The sequence below is a fragment of the Martes martes genome, assembly GCF_963455335.1.
Source record: "Martes martes genome assembly, chromosome: 14".
Classification (NCBI taxonomy): Eukaryota; Metazoa; Chordata; class Mammalia; order Carnivora; family Mustelidae; genus Martes; species Martes martes.
This window is the reverse complement of record NC_137902.1, coordinates 37,607,165-37,620,644: the sequence shown is the minus strand read 5'-3', so window position 1 is coordinate 37,620,644 and position 13,480 is coordinate 37,607,165. Positions and strand designations below refer to the sequence as shown.

The 13,480-nt window shown below is 42.7% G+C and overlaps 1 protein-coding gene across 4 annotated transcripts; it reads left to right on the top strand.

Annotated features, from left to right (window-relative positions):
- Window positions 1-8,389: 8,389 nt before the first annotated feature.
- ZNF32 (zinc finger protein 32) lies at window positions 8,390-13,141 on the top strand. 4 transcript variants are annotated; one of them, XM_080823208.1, is made up of 4 exons: window positions 8,390-8,453; window positions 10,225-10,322; window positions 10,807-10,946; window positions 12,201-13,141. In XM_080823208.1, exons 3-4 carry the CDS (start codon window positions 10,877-10,879, stop codon window positions 12,950-12,952), a joined length of 822 nt encoding a protein of 273 aa, XP_080679334.1. In that variant the 5' UTR covers window positions 8,390-8,453; window positions 10,225-10,322; window positions 10,807-10,876; the 3' UTR covers window positions 12,953-13,141. The 4 variants fall into 4 exon arrangements, with proteins under 4 accessions (XP_080679334.1, XP_080679335.1, XP_080679333.1 ...); XM_080823209.1 differs by lacking the exon at window positions 10,225-10,322 and having other exon boundaries at window positions 8,392-8,453; XM_080823207.1 differs by lacking the exon at window positions 10,225-10,322 and having other exon boundaries at window positions 8,392-8,453; window positions 12,159-13,141.
- Window positions 13,142-13,480: the final 339 nt, after the last annotated feature.

Sequence of the window (13,480 nt, the reverse complement as noted above, 5' to 3'; positions counted from 1 at the left end):
TGCCATGAGAACACCTTCCCATTAAGACCTCAAGCAAGGCATGTGAACAAGAACAAGGTCCCAAAATTATAGCAACTTCTCCTAGAATTGTAGAAAGATTACAGAACAAAAAAAATTACATCTCTTATTTTGTTAGTAAGCACTTTTAAATGTTAAATATTTTCCAGTTAAATATTTTAAAATTTTATCCCTGAAGGCATTTCTGAAAATGTTATTCAGAAAAATGTAGGGAAATCTTTTCCAGCAGCTTGTTTTATGAGTTAAAAACACCTCACTTCAACTTCTTGTGCAATAAATTTTATTTTAAAGGTATTCAAGTTAGCAAGTTGTCAAGTTCAGAATCAAATATTGGGAAAGTCATAAATGTTAACCAACAGTTGTATACTATACAATAGAACATTACTCAACCACCAAAAAAGGATGAGCTCTATCATTTGCGGTAACTTAGATGGACCTAGAGGGTATTATGCTAAGTAAAGTAAGTCAGAAAGAGAATATGGTTTCACTTATATGTGAAACCTAAAAAACAAAGTAAATAAACAAACAAAAAATAGAATCAGATCTATAAATACAAAGAATAAACTGATGGCTGGCAAAGGAGAGGGAAAAATGGATATGGGGAAAATGGGTATAGGGGAGTTGGAGACACAAGCTTCCGGTTATGGAATAGATAACTCATGGGAATAAAAGGTACAGCACAGGGAATATAGCTGATGGTACTGTAGCAGCATTGTGTGGTGACAGTAGTAGTTACACTTGTGGTGAGAATGGCATAATGTAAAGAGTTGCTGAATCATTATGTTGTACACCTGAAAGTAATGTGATATTGTATGTCAACTATACTCAAAGCAAAATAAGTTTATGAACATTTGAAAAGCCAATAGACTACACTACTTTTGAAAGGTTGATTTTTTTTTGAAGATTCTATTTATTTGACAGAGAGAGATCACAAGTAGGCAGAGAGGCAGGCAGAGAGAGAGAAGGGGAAGCAGGCTCCCTGCTGAGCAGAGAGCCCAATGTGGGGCTCGATCCCAGGACCTTGAGATCATGACCCAAGCCGAAGGCAGAGGCTTAACCCACTGAGCCACCCAGGCACCCCTTGAATGGTTGAAATTTTTAAATAGTTGAAAGGATTTCAGAAATAAAAAAGGACAAAAACACAAATGTTGTGTTCATATGTGTCCACTGGCATATTGTGCCACATGCTTAAAATTTTTAAATGAAAAATGTTCCCAAATGCTATGGCATAAACCATTTTCTCAATTAGAGCTCATTTCCATACTGCTCTGAAAATAGCAGTCTTTGATAATGCGAAGCATAAATTTAGCATTCACCCTACAATTCATCTTTTCTCTTTTTAAGTAAACACTGGGACTTCTGTTTTCAGAAACTGAACAACCATCAAAGCAAGCTGAGTGTCTGAAAAATACTCTGCACTTGAGTGTGCCTGGTTTCTATAATGAAAAGATGCACTTGACTCATAGCTATTTTGTCAGATTTGAACATTTGGAAAGATACTCCCATTACCAAACTATGCACCACCACCACCTCCACCTGAATTACATAAATGAATTCAGCACTAAGGTCAAAATTTCTTAAAAAAAACAAAAAAAGTCTATAAAGCTGTTCTTTAGGCCTGAAGAACTTAGATCTTTTTTTTTTTTTTTTAAAGATTTTATTTATTTGCCAGAGAGAGAGAGAGAGAGAGAGCGAGCGAGCACAGGCAGAGTGGCAGAGGGAGAAGCAGGCTCCCTGCGGAGCAAGGAGCCCGATGCGGGACTCGATCCCAGGACGCCGGGATCATGACCTGAGCCGAAGGCAGCCGCCCAACCAACTGAGCCACCCAGGCGTCCCAGAACTTAGATCTTGATGAAACATTCACGACATTTTTTAAAAACTCTGGAATCTAGACAGATACATGTGTGACCTACCAATAAAGGCTGCCACAAGTCGTGATCAGAGTCTTTCAAGGCAGTGGTTCTAGGGGCACCTGAGTGGTTCAGTCAGTTAAGCAACCTGACTTCAACTCAGGTCATGATCTTGGGGTCTTGGGACCCAGCCATGTGTGAGGTTCTCTGCTCAACAGGGAGTCTACTTGTCCCTCTCCCTCTACCCCTTCCCCCACTGGAGCGCTCTCACTCTCTCAAATAAATAAAATCTTAAAAAAAAAAAAAAAAAAAAAAAAAGACTGGTTCTATATTGGGTTTAATCTCCACCATATTTAGAAAAACTCTAATATTTGTTATAAATCCTCAGTGCAAGTAAGATAACTTCAGGTCTGAAAGTGATCCGCTCTCTTCTATTGTATTCTTACAAATGAAATGTGTTGAAATGAGGAAGGGAACTTCAGTTGACATGAACCTGCTAAATATAAAATGACAATTAACCAGTAACAAACCCTCATTTGTCTTGGGAGAAGAATTGTTTTTATCTTTAAGTGCAAAGTTTCAGATTCAACTCTAAAAGTCAATGCAGGGGCGCCTGGGTGGCTCAGTGGGTTAAGCCTCTGCCTTCGGCTCAGGTCATGATCTCAGGGTCCTGGGATTAAGCCCCACATCGGGCTCTCTGCTCAGCGGAGAGCCTGCTTCCCCCTCTCTCTCTGCCTGCTTGTGATCGCTCTCTCTGTGTCAAATAAATAAATAAAATCTTAAAAATAAAATAAAATCAGCCAAGGAGAGAAATGCATAGGGCAGAGTCCAGGAAAAGTAGCAAGCGTGGAGCTCTCAGTTGTCCTCTCCCCAGGGAGTCAGGACACCACTGCTTTCCCAGCATTAATGTGATAATACGTCCAAAGTATTGCCAACCAAGTAAGTTCACTTGAGCCTTGATGTCCAGAGTGTTTATTTGGGGTCCATCACATAGACATGATTAACTGCCCAGGTGACCCAAAGCTTCATACTGTTACTACCTGGAGTGTCCAGGCTCTATCCTAAGACTATTTATTTAGTGTGGCAGCCCACACTGTAAATCACATTTTTAGACTATCCAGTGTAACCAAAAGCCTCCAGACTGATGAAAACACTCTTATCAAGCATAAAATTCTCTCTCACTCTCCCTCCAACCCCCTACTCACACTCTAAATTAATTAATTAAAATCATCAGTTGCCCTTTTTTATTAATTTTAAAATAAATAAGTTATTTCAGTTAGCAAATAAAAATAAAGCTAGTTTTTAAGTTTTGCTTGGGAAAAAAATGAGTAAGAAGGGAAAAAAGAAGACAGGGAGGCAGATCATATGTAGGTCTTTACATTTATCTTGCATTTTAATGTCATCACTACCAACAGATTTTATTTTCTTCTTTAAAATAGGGAAGTGCCACAAATAGGAGGAAATTGAGACACAACAACTAAATGCATTATGGGACCCTAGACTGGACCCAGGAACAGAAAATGAACATAAAGGGTAAAACTGGTGAAATTTCAGTAAGGTCAGTCATTTACTCTTAAGTATCACTTTTGGGTATTGTACCAATGTTAATTTCCTGGTTTTCATTGTTGTTATAATTCTCTCAGTAGGAAAATCTGGGGGAAAGATGAATGTGAAAACTCCTGTATTGTTCTCGCAACTTTTCTGTAAGTCCGAAATTATTTCAAAATGAAAGTTCAGGGTGCCTGGGTGGCTCAGTCAGTTAAGTGTCCAACTCTTCTCTTGTCTCTCTCGCTCTCTCTCATTGTCAAATAAATAAATAAAATCTTAAAAAAAAAAAAAAAAGTTAAGCATCTGCTTTCAGCTCAGGTCATGATCCCAGGGTCCTGGGATGAAGTCCCGCATCAGGCTCCCTGCTTGGCAGGGAGACTGCTTCTCCCTCTCCTTCCGCCTGCCGCACACCCTGTTTGTGCTCGCTCTCGCTCTCGCTCTCTCTCTCTCTCTCTCTCACTGTCAATTAAATAAATAAAATCTTAAAAAAAAATAAAAAAAAGTGTCTGACTCTTGATCTCAGCTCAGGTCTTGATCTCAGGATTGTGAGTTCAGGACCAGATTGGGCTCCACAATGGGCATGGAGCCTACTTAAAAAAGGAAAAGTTAAAAGAAAAAGTTGAAAATGATATATCTCTATCTATTCAAGAATTCTCTAAAATAATCAATTTAATCTTTTTGGAGGTCAACCAACTCTTCAATGAAAATTAAGTACTATCTGCTCCAAAAGTTCAGTTATGCCATTTTGCAAGTCCACAGAAACACGTGGCACACATCCACGGGTCCCCAGTAAAGAACCCTGGCACCCAGGGCTGTAGCTGGGTCTTGGGTATAGTAGGAAGTAACATCCAACAGATAATCTGAGCAGGAACAACTTCTAGCTCTCACCTGCAATCCCATTCATGCCTTCATTGTCTGGCTGTTTGGAGTGGGGGGGACCTTCCTACAAAGTGGGCTGACAGAAACACAGTACTTCATGCTCCCCCTTGACATCTCCTTAGAAGGGTCATTATGAAAGGACTATACTCACCCACACAACAAAGGGCACCTCCTCTTTCTGGGCCAAGCAGCACCATAAATATATCCTAAAGGGATCCCCAAAGGCAGCCCCACTAAGTGCTACCAAACAGAATAATCAGCTCTGGGCACTGGAGCCTATGCAGGAAAGGACAGCCTGGCCCTTAGTGCTAGAAATAGATGCAAATATATACTAAGTGTGGGCCATCAATCCCCACCCCAAACTTCCCCTCCCATTGTCTGCTTTATAAGCGACTCCATCAAAAAACTGAATGAAGAAAGGTGTAACAAGTTACATGGGAGAAATAAATGGCAAGAATAAAAATCTGTCTGAACCCTGCACAAATAGTCGCCACAAGGATGAATGATTTAGATTTGAATAGAGTTATTACAAAAGCTAAGATGCACACACTAGGCATCATTAATGCCAAATTATTAGTAGAAGGTAGGAATAGGGAGAATAAACACAAGACATGTTTGCTCAAAGGGACAGAAGCAGCTGCAGAGAACAGGAATGGCTTGTCCAAGGAGAGGCCAGGATGACTTTCAGCCCTGAGAACTAGCTAGCAAGTCAAGAGACCTGTGGATGGCTCTAGCTGAGAATTCAACCTTTCCAAAGAATTGTACTAACACACAGATCCCTTTCTTTCTGGTAGATTCAGCTCCTCAAGTCTGGTCACTGGGCATAAAGGCCTGAGAGACAGCCAGCTTTCTGCCAAGCACTGGCATCCAAGATGGACATAATGGGATGGCTTTGGAGGGATGGGAAGGCCGGTTAGTTCAGTGAATGTACAGAATAATGGTATGGAAGACATAAAACACAGTTGTTGAAAATGACTAAAGGCACTTGCATTTCTGACAGGGACTAGAATGAACACAGACTTGAAACATAATGGAAATTATTCTGATAAACTCTTCCAGGAGGGCAGATTCTACCACTCTAGATCCAAAGACTGTTCAGAACTATGGCAGCAAGTGAAGGACTAGAGCTCTCCTTGAGCATCATGCCATCTCACAGAAACTTCTGGGGCAGCAACTCCCTTCAAAGAAACCAGAAGTCCTTTCTCAGTCAATAATTCGCTTTAGAAACTTAGATGCTGCAGCTTTCATTCCACATTTAGGATACAATTATCTGATTTTTTTTCCTGGGGAAAATACTCTAGACGTAGTATGTATATTTTTAGGACTTTTTGATAGATATTACCAAATGTCTAGTCAGAATGACTGCCTCAATTTACACATGGATGAAAATGTCCATTACCCTAGTCCCTTCCACAGTTTTTGCCACTCAACAGTCAGGGGAAAAAAAAATTTCCTGTGTCACCTGGCATTTTAAAAAGATTAATAGCAAACCTGAGTATTTTATTTTTTGAGTTGTTGTCCTTTGCCAAATTTCTATTGAAATGTTTTTGTATGTTATCTTTAAATATGACAGTTGTTAATATTTTCCCAGCTTGTCATTTGTTAACTTCATAAATGGTGTTGACACACAGAAGTGTTGGATTTTAATGCTGTCAAATCCAGCAATCTTATTCTTTATTGTTTCTACCTTTGTTACCATGGTTAGGAAAGCCTGTCCTATGCCAAGATTATGAAAGTATTAAGCCTTTTGTGGATCTGGGTATTACATTTTACATTTAATCCTTCTGGAGGCTATCTTGGCTATAGTAAGGTAAACATTTAACTTTATTTCATTCCCAAATGGTTAGCCTTTTGTCATAACACCATTTATTGAATTATCTATCCTTGCCTAATGTTTTGAAATACATGCAAAATGGAGGAATAGTTCTTTGGCAATTTTTCAAATCTACACTACTGACACCATCACCCTACCCCTCCACCTCCTGTTGAGTGGGGGCCTTAAGTTGCTGGTTGTGTTTGAAGACTGGGCCCCATTTAGGATCTCGGTGAAGACTGCTAAGCATCTGTCTAGGGAGCATTAGGTCTCATCAACTCCAGTCCTAACTGCCTTCTCCCCCATGTCCATTCAATATGCCCACTTTCCTAAGACTCCTTAAGAGAATTTATGCAGATTTATGTGAGAAAAGTAACTACAAGTTCCCCCCTTTTTTTAAGATTTTATTTATTTATTTGACAGAGAGAGATCACAAGTAGGCAGAGAGGCAGGCAGAGAGAGGGGAAAGCAGGCTCCCTGCTGAACAGGGAGCCCGATGTGGGACTCGATCCCAGGACCCTGAGATTATGCCCTGAGCCGAAGTCAGAGGCTTTAACCCACTGAGCCACCCAGGCGCCCCTACAAGTCCCCTTTTACAGCCACCTTTTCCCACTGAAGCTTTGTCATCTGCTTTCATGATGGGATCTGAAACTTGTCCTAATGTCCACAACTGATCCTGACCTCAACAGAACCAATATGCCCAGAGTGACTTCTAGGTGCCTGGTGCTGTTTATCAGCAGAAGAAATGACTCCTGGAGTTTGGCAGGTGATACACACAGCCCTATTGACACAGCCTCAGGAGAGAAGAAAGCAGAGACACTCATACAGCAAACACCAGGACTGGCCTTTGCTGTGTGCTTCCCGAGCTTTGAAAAAGTAAAAGTATCTGGCTGTTCAGCAAGGAAAGAGAAATGGAACAGTGATTGTGCCCCGTCCCCTGGTGCCCTACCCCTTTCTCTCCCTGACTCTGGAATGAATGACAGAAGGATGCACCACAGGGAGATCCGCATTGGTGCTGAGGGGCCTTTGGGGGTGGGGATGGGGGCATCAGAGCAGTTTCCACTGCACACTCATGGACCTCTCTGTAGAGAAGCCCCTGGCACAGGTTTTAAGAAAGGTGGTGTGTTTATTTCTCAGCTAGACTTTCAGCTCCCCTCCTAAGAGAAGGGAGTGTGCCTTGTTCACATTTATGTCCCCAACATTCAGCATAGTACCTGGCACTTAAAATGGGCTCAGCACATAGATTCAATTGAACTTGAGTAATGATATATTATTAGTAATAGTAATGACTAACATTTAAGAACCAACTTATGATTTACACTTTGTATGCTCTGTGAAATTAATTTTTCTGTTTTGTTTTGCTTAACTGGTGGCTATGGGGTAGAGGACAAGGACATAGCAATAGAAGTTTGCTTTATGAAGCCCTCCATTCAAGAGGCCAAGCCAGTCTGCAAATGGAAGCTCTGGAGCAGGGAGCCTGAAGAGAAAAGTACAGTGAGCAAAAGAGTTCCAGGAAAAAGGAGAGCAAGGTGATTCCAAGGAGGAGGGAGCCCCTGGCAACAGCAGCCTCAGTCATCAGGAATTTTAAAGCCATTCTTGCCTATCCAAATTCCATCTTGGGGAGAGGCCAAGATCCTGTAAAAGTGTGTTTGAGGGAGGCTTGGGGCACTTTCAGAGAACCTTTATCTCACAGATAGTCAATGGTGGAGCCACCCACTTGCAAATTGAAGACAAGATCTTGCTAATCTGAAAGGAATAGCTCTACACCAGACAAAAGTATCCTCCTCTCAGACCCTTGAAAGTCTCTAGCTATGTCAAATTCTTATCCACAGGCTCTACTTGACAGATTTGCTCCTAGCTTCAGAGCCTGAACTACAGACCAGAGTCTTTGCTCAAGCAGCAGCTCAACACATAACCCCAATGCACCCAAGGCTTTTCTCCCTCAAGATTTTGTTTCCTTCCATGAAATCCTCAAGAACCCCGGATTCCGGATTTCCTGGCCCAGCGGTCGGCTTTACTACGCTGCTATTCCAGGCCTAATCTGAGCGGCTGCGGGGCTCTCTCTCTCCCCGGACTACGTCGGTGGACAGAACGCCTCCGCCTACAGCACGAACGGGATACGACCGAGGACCCCGCCCGGTCGGGACCCTCAGAGTCCGAGCAGCAGGGCGCGCCACGGAACTACGTTTCCCACAGTGCTCCAAGAAGCCAGGCCAGCCAAGGCTCGGGACCCGGCGGGCGGGCTCTCGCGCAGCCTCTTGGGAGTTGTAGTTCGGTCCGCTCGCGCCGGCGCTGCTGTGGGCTCGGCGCCGGCCTTTGTCTGTCTGCGGGCGCGCGCCGCTGCGGTGAGTGAGGCCGCCGGCCGGGTCAGTGAGCCCGGCTAGGCGGGGCCGCGTGGGCAGGCCGCCGCCCCCGGGCCCTCTTCGGCCCCCGCTGCCCTAGAGCAGGCCTGGCCGGCCTGATCCCCGAGGGAGGCCACCCGCGAGGGGAGAGGCGTGCGGCCCGCAGAGAAGGGTCCAGCTGGACTGGAGAGCGGGATGCTGAGGTCCAGCACGCAGGGCGGGCCCGGGGGCGCCTGAGGCGGGAGGGAGAGTGTACCCGGGGGAGCAGGGGCCCCTCCGACCGCCGCTCCGCAGGACAGAGCATGTGTAAAGGCCCCGCACCCTGGAGACGCGGGAGGGGGAGGCCACAGGCAGGTGTGCCTGGGGCCTGCAGAAAGGATTTCACAACACGTTGGGGGTGGGGGGTGCTCTCTCTAGGGAGGGGGGATGGGAGAGAGGACAGCCTTGTTAGGGTGGAGAATGGGAGAAAGGACAAAATGGATTCAGATGTGTAGAGAAAATAATCACCCCCACCCTCACCTCCTAAACCTGAGACTATCGCCCAAGAGGTTCCAAAGACAGCGAAGCTTACCCCCTCTAAGGGCTCTCCACTTTAGGCATTCAGTCTATAGGTGCCGTCAGAGATTCTTCACATTTGGTTCTTTTATTCTCCCAAGAGCTACCTGATGTGACAGTATTGTTAATCTATTTAGTTAGGGAGGAAATAGAGCCAGGGCTGTTTGGTTACTTGCCCAAGGCTGTATAGGGGTAGGGGAGATTCAAGGCAAGAATCCAAGTCTCTCCTGGCCTAATTCTGAGTTTTTCCAAAGGATAAATAGCCTTTGATAGGAAAAGCAATTTTCTATTAATAAAGCCACTTCAAAATTTTCAGGAAAGTATTTCCTCAGATTTGTGACCTAAGGAGAAAAATAAAACAATCTCCATTTATTAACCAAGGCAGTTCCTGAGATGCAGCAGAGTTGTTACTTGTTGGAAGATCTCGTAGTATGCGGAGAAGCAGAGCTGTAAATTCTACCCACTTGTTCTGACCAAACTATTTGCTGGATTTCCCAGAGACAGAGTCCAACCTTAGGCAGGGTTTAGGTTTTGTGCACTTTCCAGGGACTCCTTATGGATGTGCAGTTGTTGAGCAGTAGCACCTTGAACAAATGAACATCCTGTAGCATCCTGGCAGTATCATAGAGGATATCATAGATAAGGATATCATAGAGCATTCTTTTGTAGCCTCTATTCCAGATTGGAGGTGACACCTCCAAATACAAGTTTAAAATGACTCTCCAGTCAAAAAAAATGTGGCAGAACGTACAGTTGTCAAGACCAGATGTTCAGGTTAACAAAACCACTATAGCATCACACTGCTATTTCATTAAATCAGGAGGCCTGCATTTTGATGAAACATATTGGAGGGGAATAAAGATAATGCACTGAACCACTGCATAAAGTGTACGAATTTCGTAATTAGGATCCTAAAGTAAGAAGAAAATACTCAAAAAGGGGGGGGGGGAGAAAAAGCGTGTGGAACAAGAGGATTCCTAGGATCTTGAAGAGTGGTAAAGTCCTGTCAAGCACTGTTACATTCTGTTCCATTTTATAAAAGTTCTCACCAGCTCTTAATTATCTAGTTAAAGGGCATAGACTCTAGAAAGTCTTGAATTTGATCCTTTGCCCACCCTGGACTCCTTACTGGCTGTACGAATTTGGACAGGTTACTTATCCTAGTTGGAGTGCCCTGGGCTTGGTTTTGGGAGTCTGAAGAAGGTCTTTCTTTTCCTAGAACTGGCAAGTGTTTACACTTAGAATTGGTATTCTCATATCCTGAAGAATAGGAGAGGGGTGGTTCTGGATCTGGACCCTCCTAAATATTGTTAAAAGGTAAACATATGAGATCTCTTGTCCTTATAACCTGGGGGGAACTGGAGGGGAGAGCTGGAGCCATTTTCATCATAGAACGAATCATGAAGGCTGAAATGTTGTTTTTTTTAAATTCTGAATTCCTTTGGAGGCTTGAAGTATAAAAGAGCAGGTGGTTAGGTGGGGGAAGGAAGTGGGAGATCCCAATCACATGCCATAGCTAACGTACAAACAGGAGTGACCATTATCTTGGGATTGGGAGGAAGAGATACATGTGTTCTGTGCTTCCCACCTCATGTTTCCATCTTGACTCATTTATACGTGGTCATGGTATCTTTAGACCAACTTTGGGTTACATTATAGGTGGCTAAGATTACATCAGGCAATCCAGATTTCTTCCATTTACTCACACCCCAAATTTATCCTTCTCACTTATCAATTCTCTTGCCTTTTCCTGTTTGTTTTTCTTTTTATGTTTTTTGTTTGTTTGTTTTTTCCTCCTCAGGTGTTCAAGAATAGCCCATGGAAGAATCATATGAAGAGGTGGTAATTAAAGTCATACAGCAGGCGTGGACATGTTTGGATTTCCAACAGCTACCCTGCTGGATTGTCATGGAAGATATGCGCAGAATGTAGCATTTTTCAGTGAGTGAGTCGGTTGATCACTGAGATGCCCTTAAATCACAATATTTAGTATCCCTGTACTCAAGCACTGATCAGTAGGCTGAGGAAGCAGAGGAGACATTCCTTTGGAGGAGTTCACCATTCCTGGGGGTTACAGGGAAAGCCTGCAAGCTAGAATTAGAAATAGCAGTAGAAACAGAGCAAGAGAATGATCTTGATATGGAATAGTTTTGAGGTAGTCTCTGAGAAAATGAATGAGTAGCTTTACATCAGGGCACAATCGTTGAATAAGGGTAAGACAAGAGAAAATCTTCCTAGGATGACTCCAAGAAAACTGTTAATAGTGATTAATGGACCCATAATTAAAGTGTAGTAGCAGGCTCAGATGCAGGACAATATGGAAAACACTGTCAGCATGCATAGGAAGTGTCTGGGAATAACTTCAAACCAAAATTGATTTCAGTTCCACTATAGCTTAGTAGACTGAAATAGCATGGATATTAAAGGGGAAAGTTCCTTGGATCAGATTCTATAATTGTCCTAGCTTGATCTGTGGTATCAGACAAATTGTTTAACTTCCTTGAGCTCCAGGCTCTTCATCTGTAAAAGGGGACAGTAAACTCTACCTTGCAGGGTTACTAGGACTAGAGATAATAGATGTAATGTTCCAAAGATTCTGATACATATTTTCTGATGTCCTAGAGCTTACTCCACTATCAGGAAGATAGATTGGTGCAGAGATGATTTCTCATGTATTGGTCTCTCAGAACCCTGTACCTACTTTTATATTATACTTTTTCTTAATGGAGTGCCTCCAGAATCTTCAAGTTTTAGGCCGTGTACAACCTGGATCCATACCTATCTTGGAGTCAGAGAAAACTTGGTTATGGGACTCTATTTGATCTTATATAGTTTTCTTCATTTTTCTGAGCCTATATTCTTGTCTATAAAAAGGAGATAATCACGTCTACCTTACAGGTTCTTTGGGAGGCTAAATTAAACTAAATTTAGAGACAGTATACTTCTGTGGAGCATGCCTGTGTTTGAATCCCAACTCTACACCTAGCTAACTGCAAGATCTGTGATAACCTCCCTGTGCTCTCATTTCCTTATCTGTAGCAATTTCAGAGGGTTTTCATGATTAAGTTATCTATGCAAAGTTCACAGTATAATGTCTGGCACATAATAAGCATTCAAAGCATTGTTTCTTTTTTCCCTATTCTTCTCACTCAGCATATTGGTGCATCTTACATGACTTCCCTCTCATTTTACCAGATGTGATGACAGAAGCCCACCACAAATATGATCACTCTGAGGCCACAGGATCCTCAAGCTGGGATTTCCAGAATTCTTTCAGAAGAGAGAAGCTGGAACAAAAATCCCCAGATTCTAAGACACTACAGGAAGATTCACCTGGAGTGAGACAGAGGGTCTATGAGTGTCAGGAATGTGGAAAATCCTTCAGGCAAAAAGGCAGTCTAACCTTGCATGAGAGAATCCACACTGGTCAAAAGCCCTTTGAGTGTACCCATTGTGGAAAAAGCTTTAGGGCCAAAGGCAATCTTGTTACACATCAGCGAATACACACAGGAGAGAAGCCCTATCAGTGCAAGGAGTGTGGGAAAAGCTTTAGTCAACGAGGTAGTCTGGCCGTTCATGAAAGACTTCATACTGGACAGAAACCCTATGAGTGTGCTATTTGTCAGAGAAGCTTCAGGAATCAAAGTAACCTTGCTGTTCATAGAAGAGTTCACAGTGGAGAAAAGCCCTATAGATGTGATCAGTGTGGAAAAGCCTTCAGTCAGAAAGGAAGCTTAATTGTTCACATCAGAGTCCACACAGGCCTGAAACCCTATGCCTGCACACAGTGCAGGAAGAGTTTCCACACCAGGGGCAATTGTATCCTGCATGGCAAAATCCACACAGGAGAGACACCCTATCTGTGTGGCCAGTGTGGGAAAAGCTTCACTCAGAGAGGGAGTCTGGCTGTGCACCAGCGAAGCTGCTCACAAAGACTCACCCTTTGACCACCCTCTTCAAAGGAAGTTCTCTTTATGAATTAAAAGTTTTTAAAAAACTCAGATCAAGCAACCTATCCAATGCTATGGAATGAATGGAGACTTTCAGAAAGACCATCACTGGGTAGGGCAAACTGACTTTTCTCCTTTCCCCCAAATAAGTATGAAAAATAAATGTCTTGTTTATTATCATTATCACATATGTTTCATAATTTGTCAGTTTATTTTGACCTAAGTTCCCCCAAGTACCTCCATTAATCTAGTGCATACATGGGAGATTGTTCTATGTATAACAGACACAGATTTTCAATCTGTAGTTGACATCGTTAGTTTTTGTTTAAATCAACCCTTTATGAGTCCCACGGTCTTTTCTTTACATATTCAAATCAATCTTGTATCAGGATTCAAGAAGGGAAGAATTCATCCCAAAGAGCTTGGTAGCAAATCTTTATCATCTAGAGAGGTAAATTATATCAAAGTTCTTTGGGCATAGAAATACTTTAGAAATACTATGGGTTTGAATAGTAATATAATACT

What these genes read in the sequence shown, in the direction of transcription:
- ZNF32 (XM_080823207.1), top strand. Translation starts at nt 10,877, where the DNA reads ATGTTTGGATTTCCAACAGCTACCCTGCTGGATTGTCATGGAAGATAT. An exon ending in GCAGAATGTAGCATTTTTCA is followed by an intron (nt 10,947 to 12,158) that starts GTGAGTGAGTCG and finishes CTTCTCACTCAG; the next exon opens with CATATTGGTGCATCTTACAT.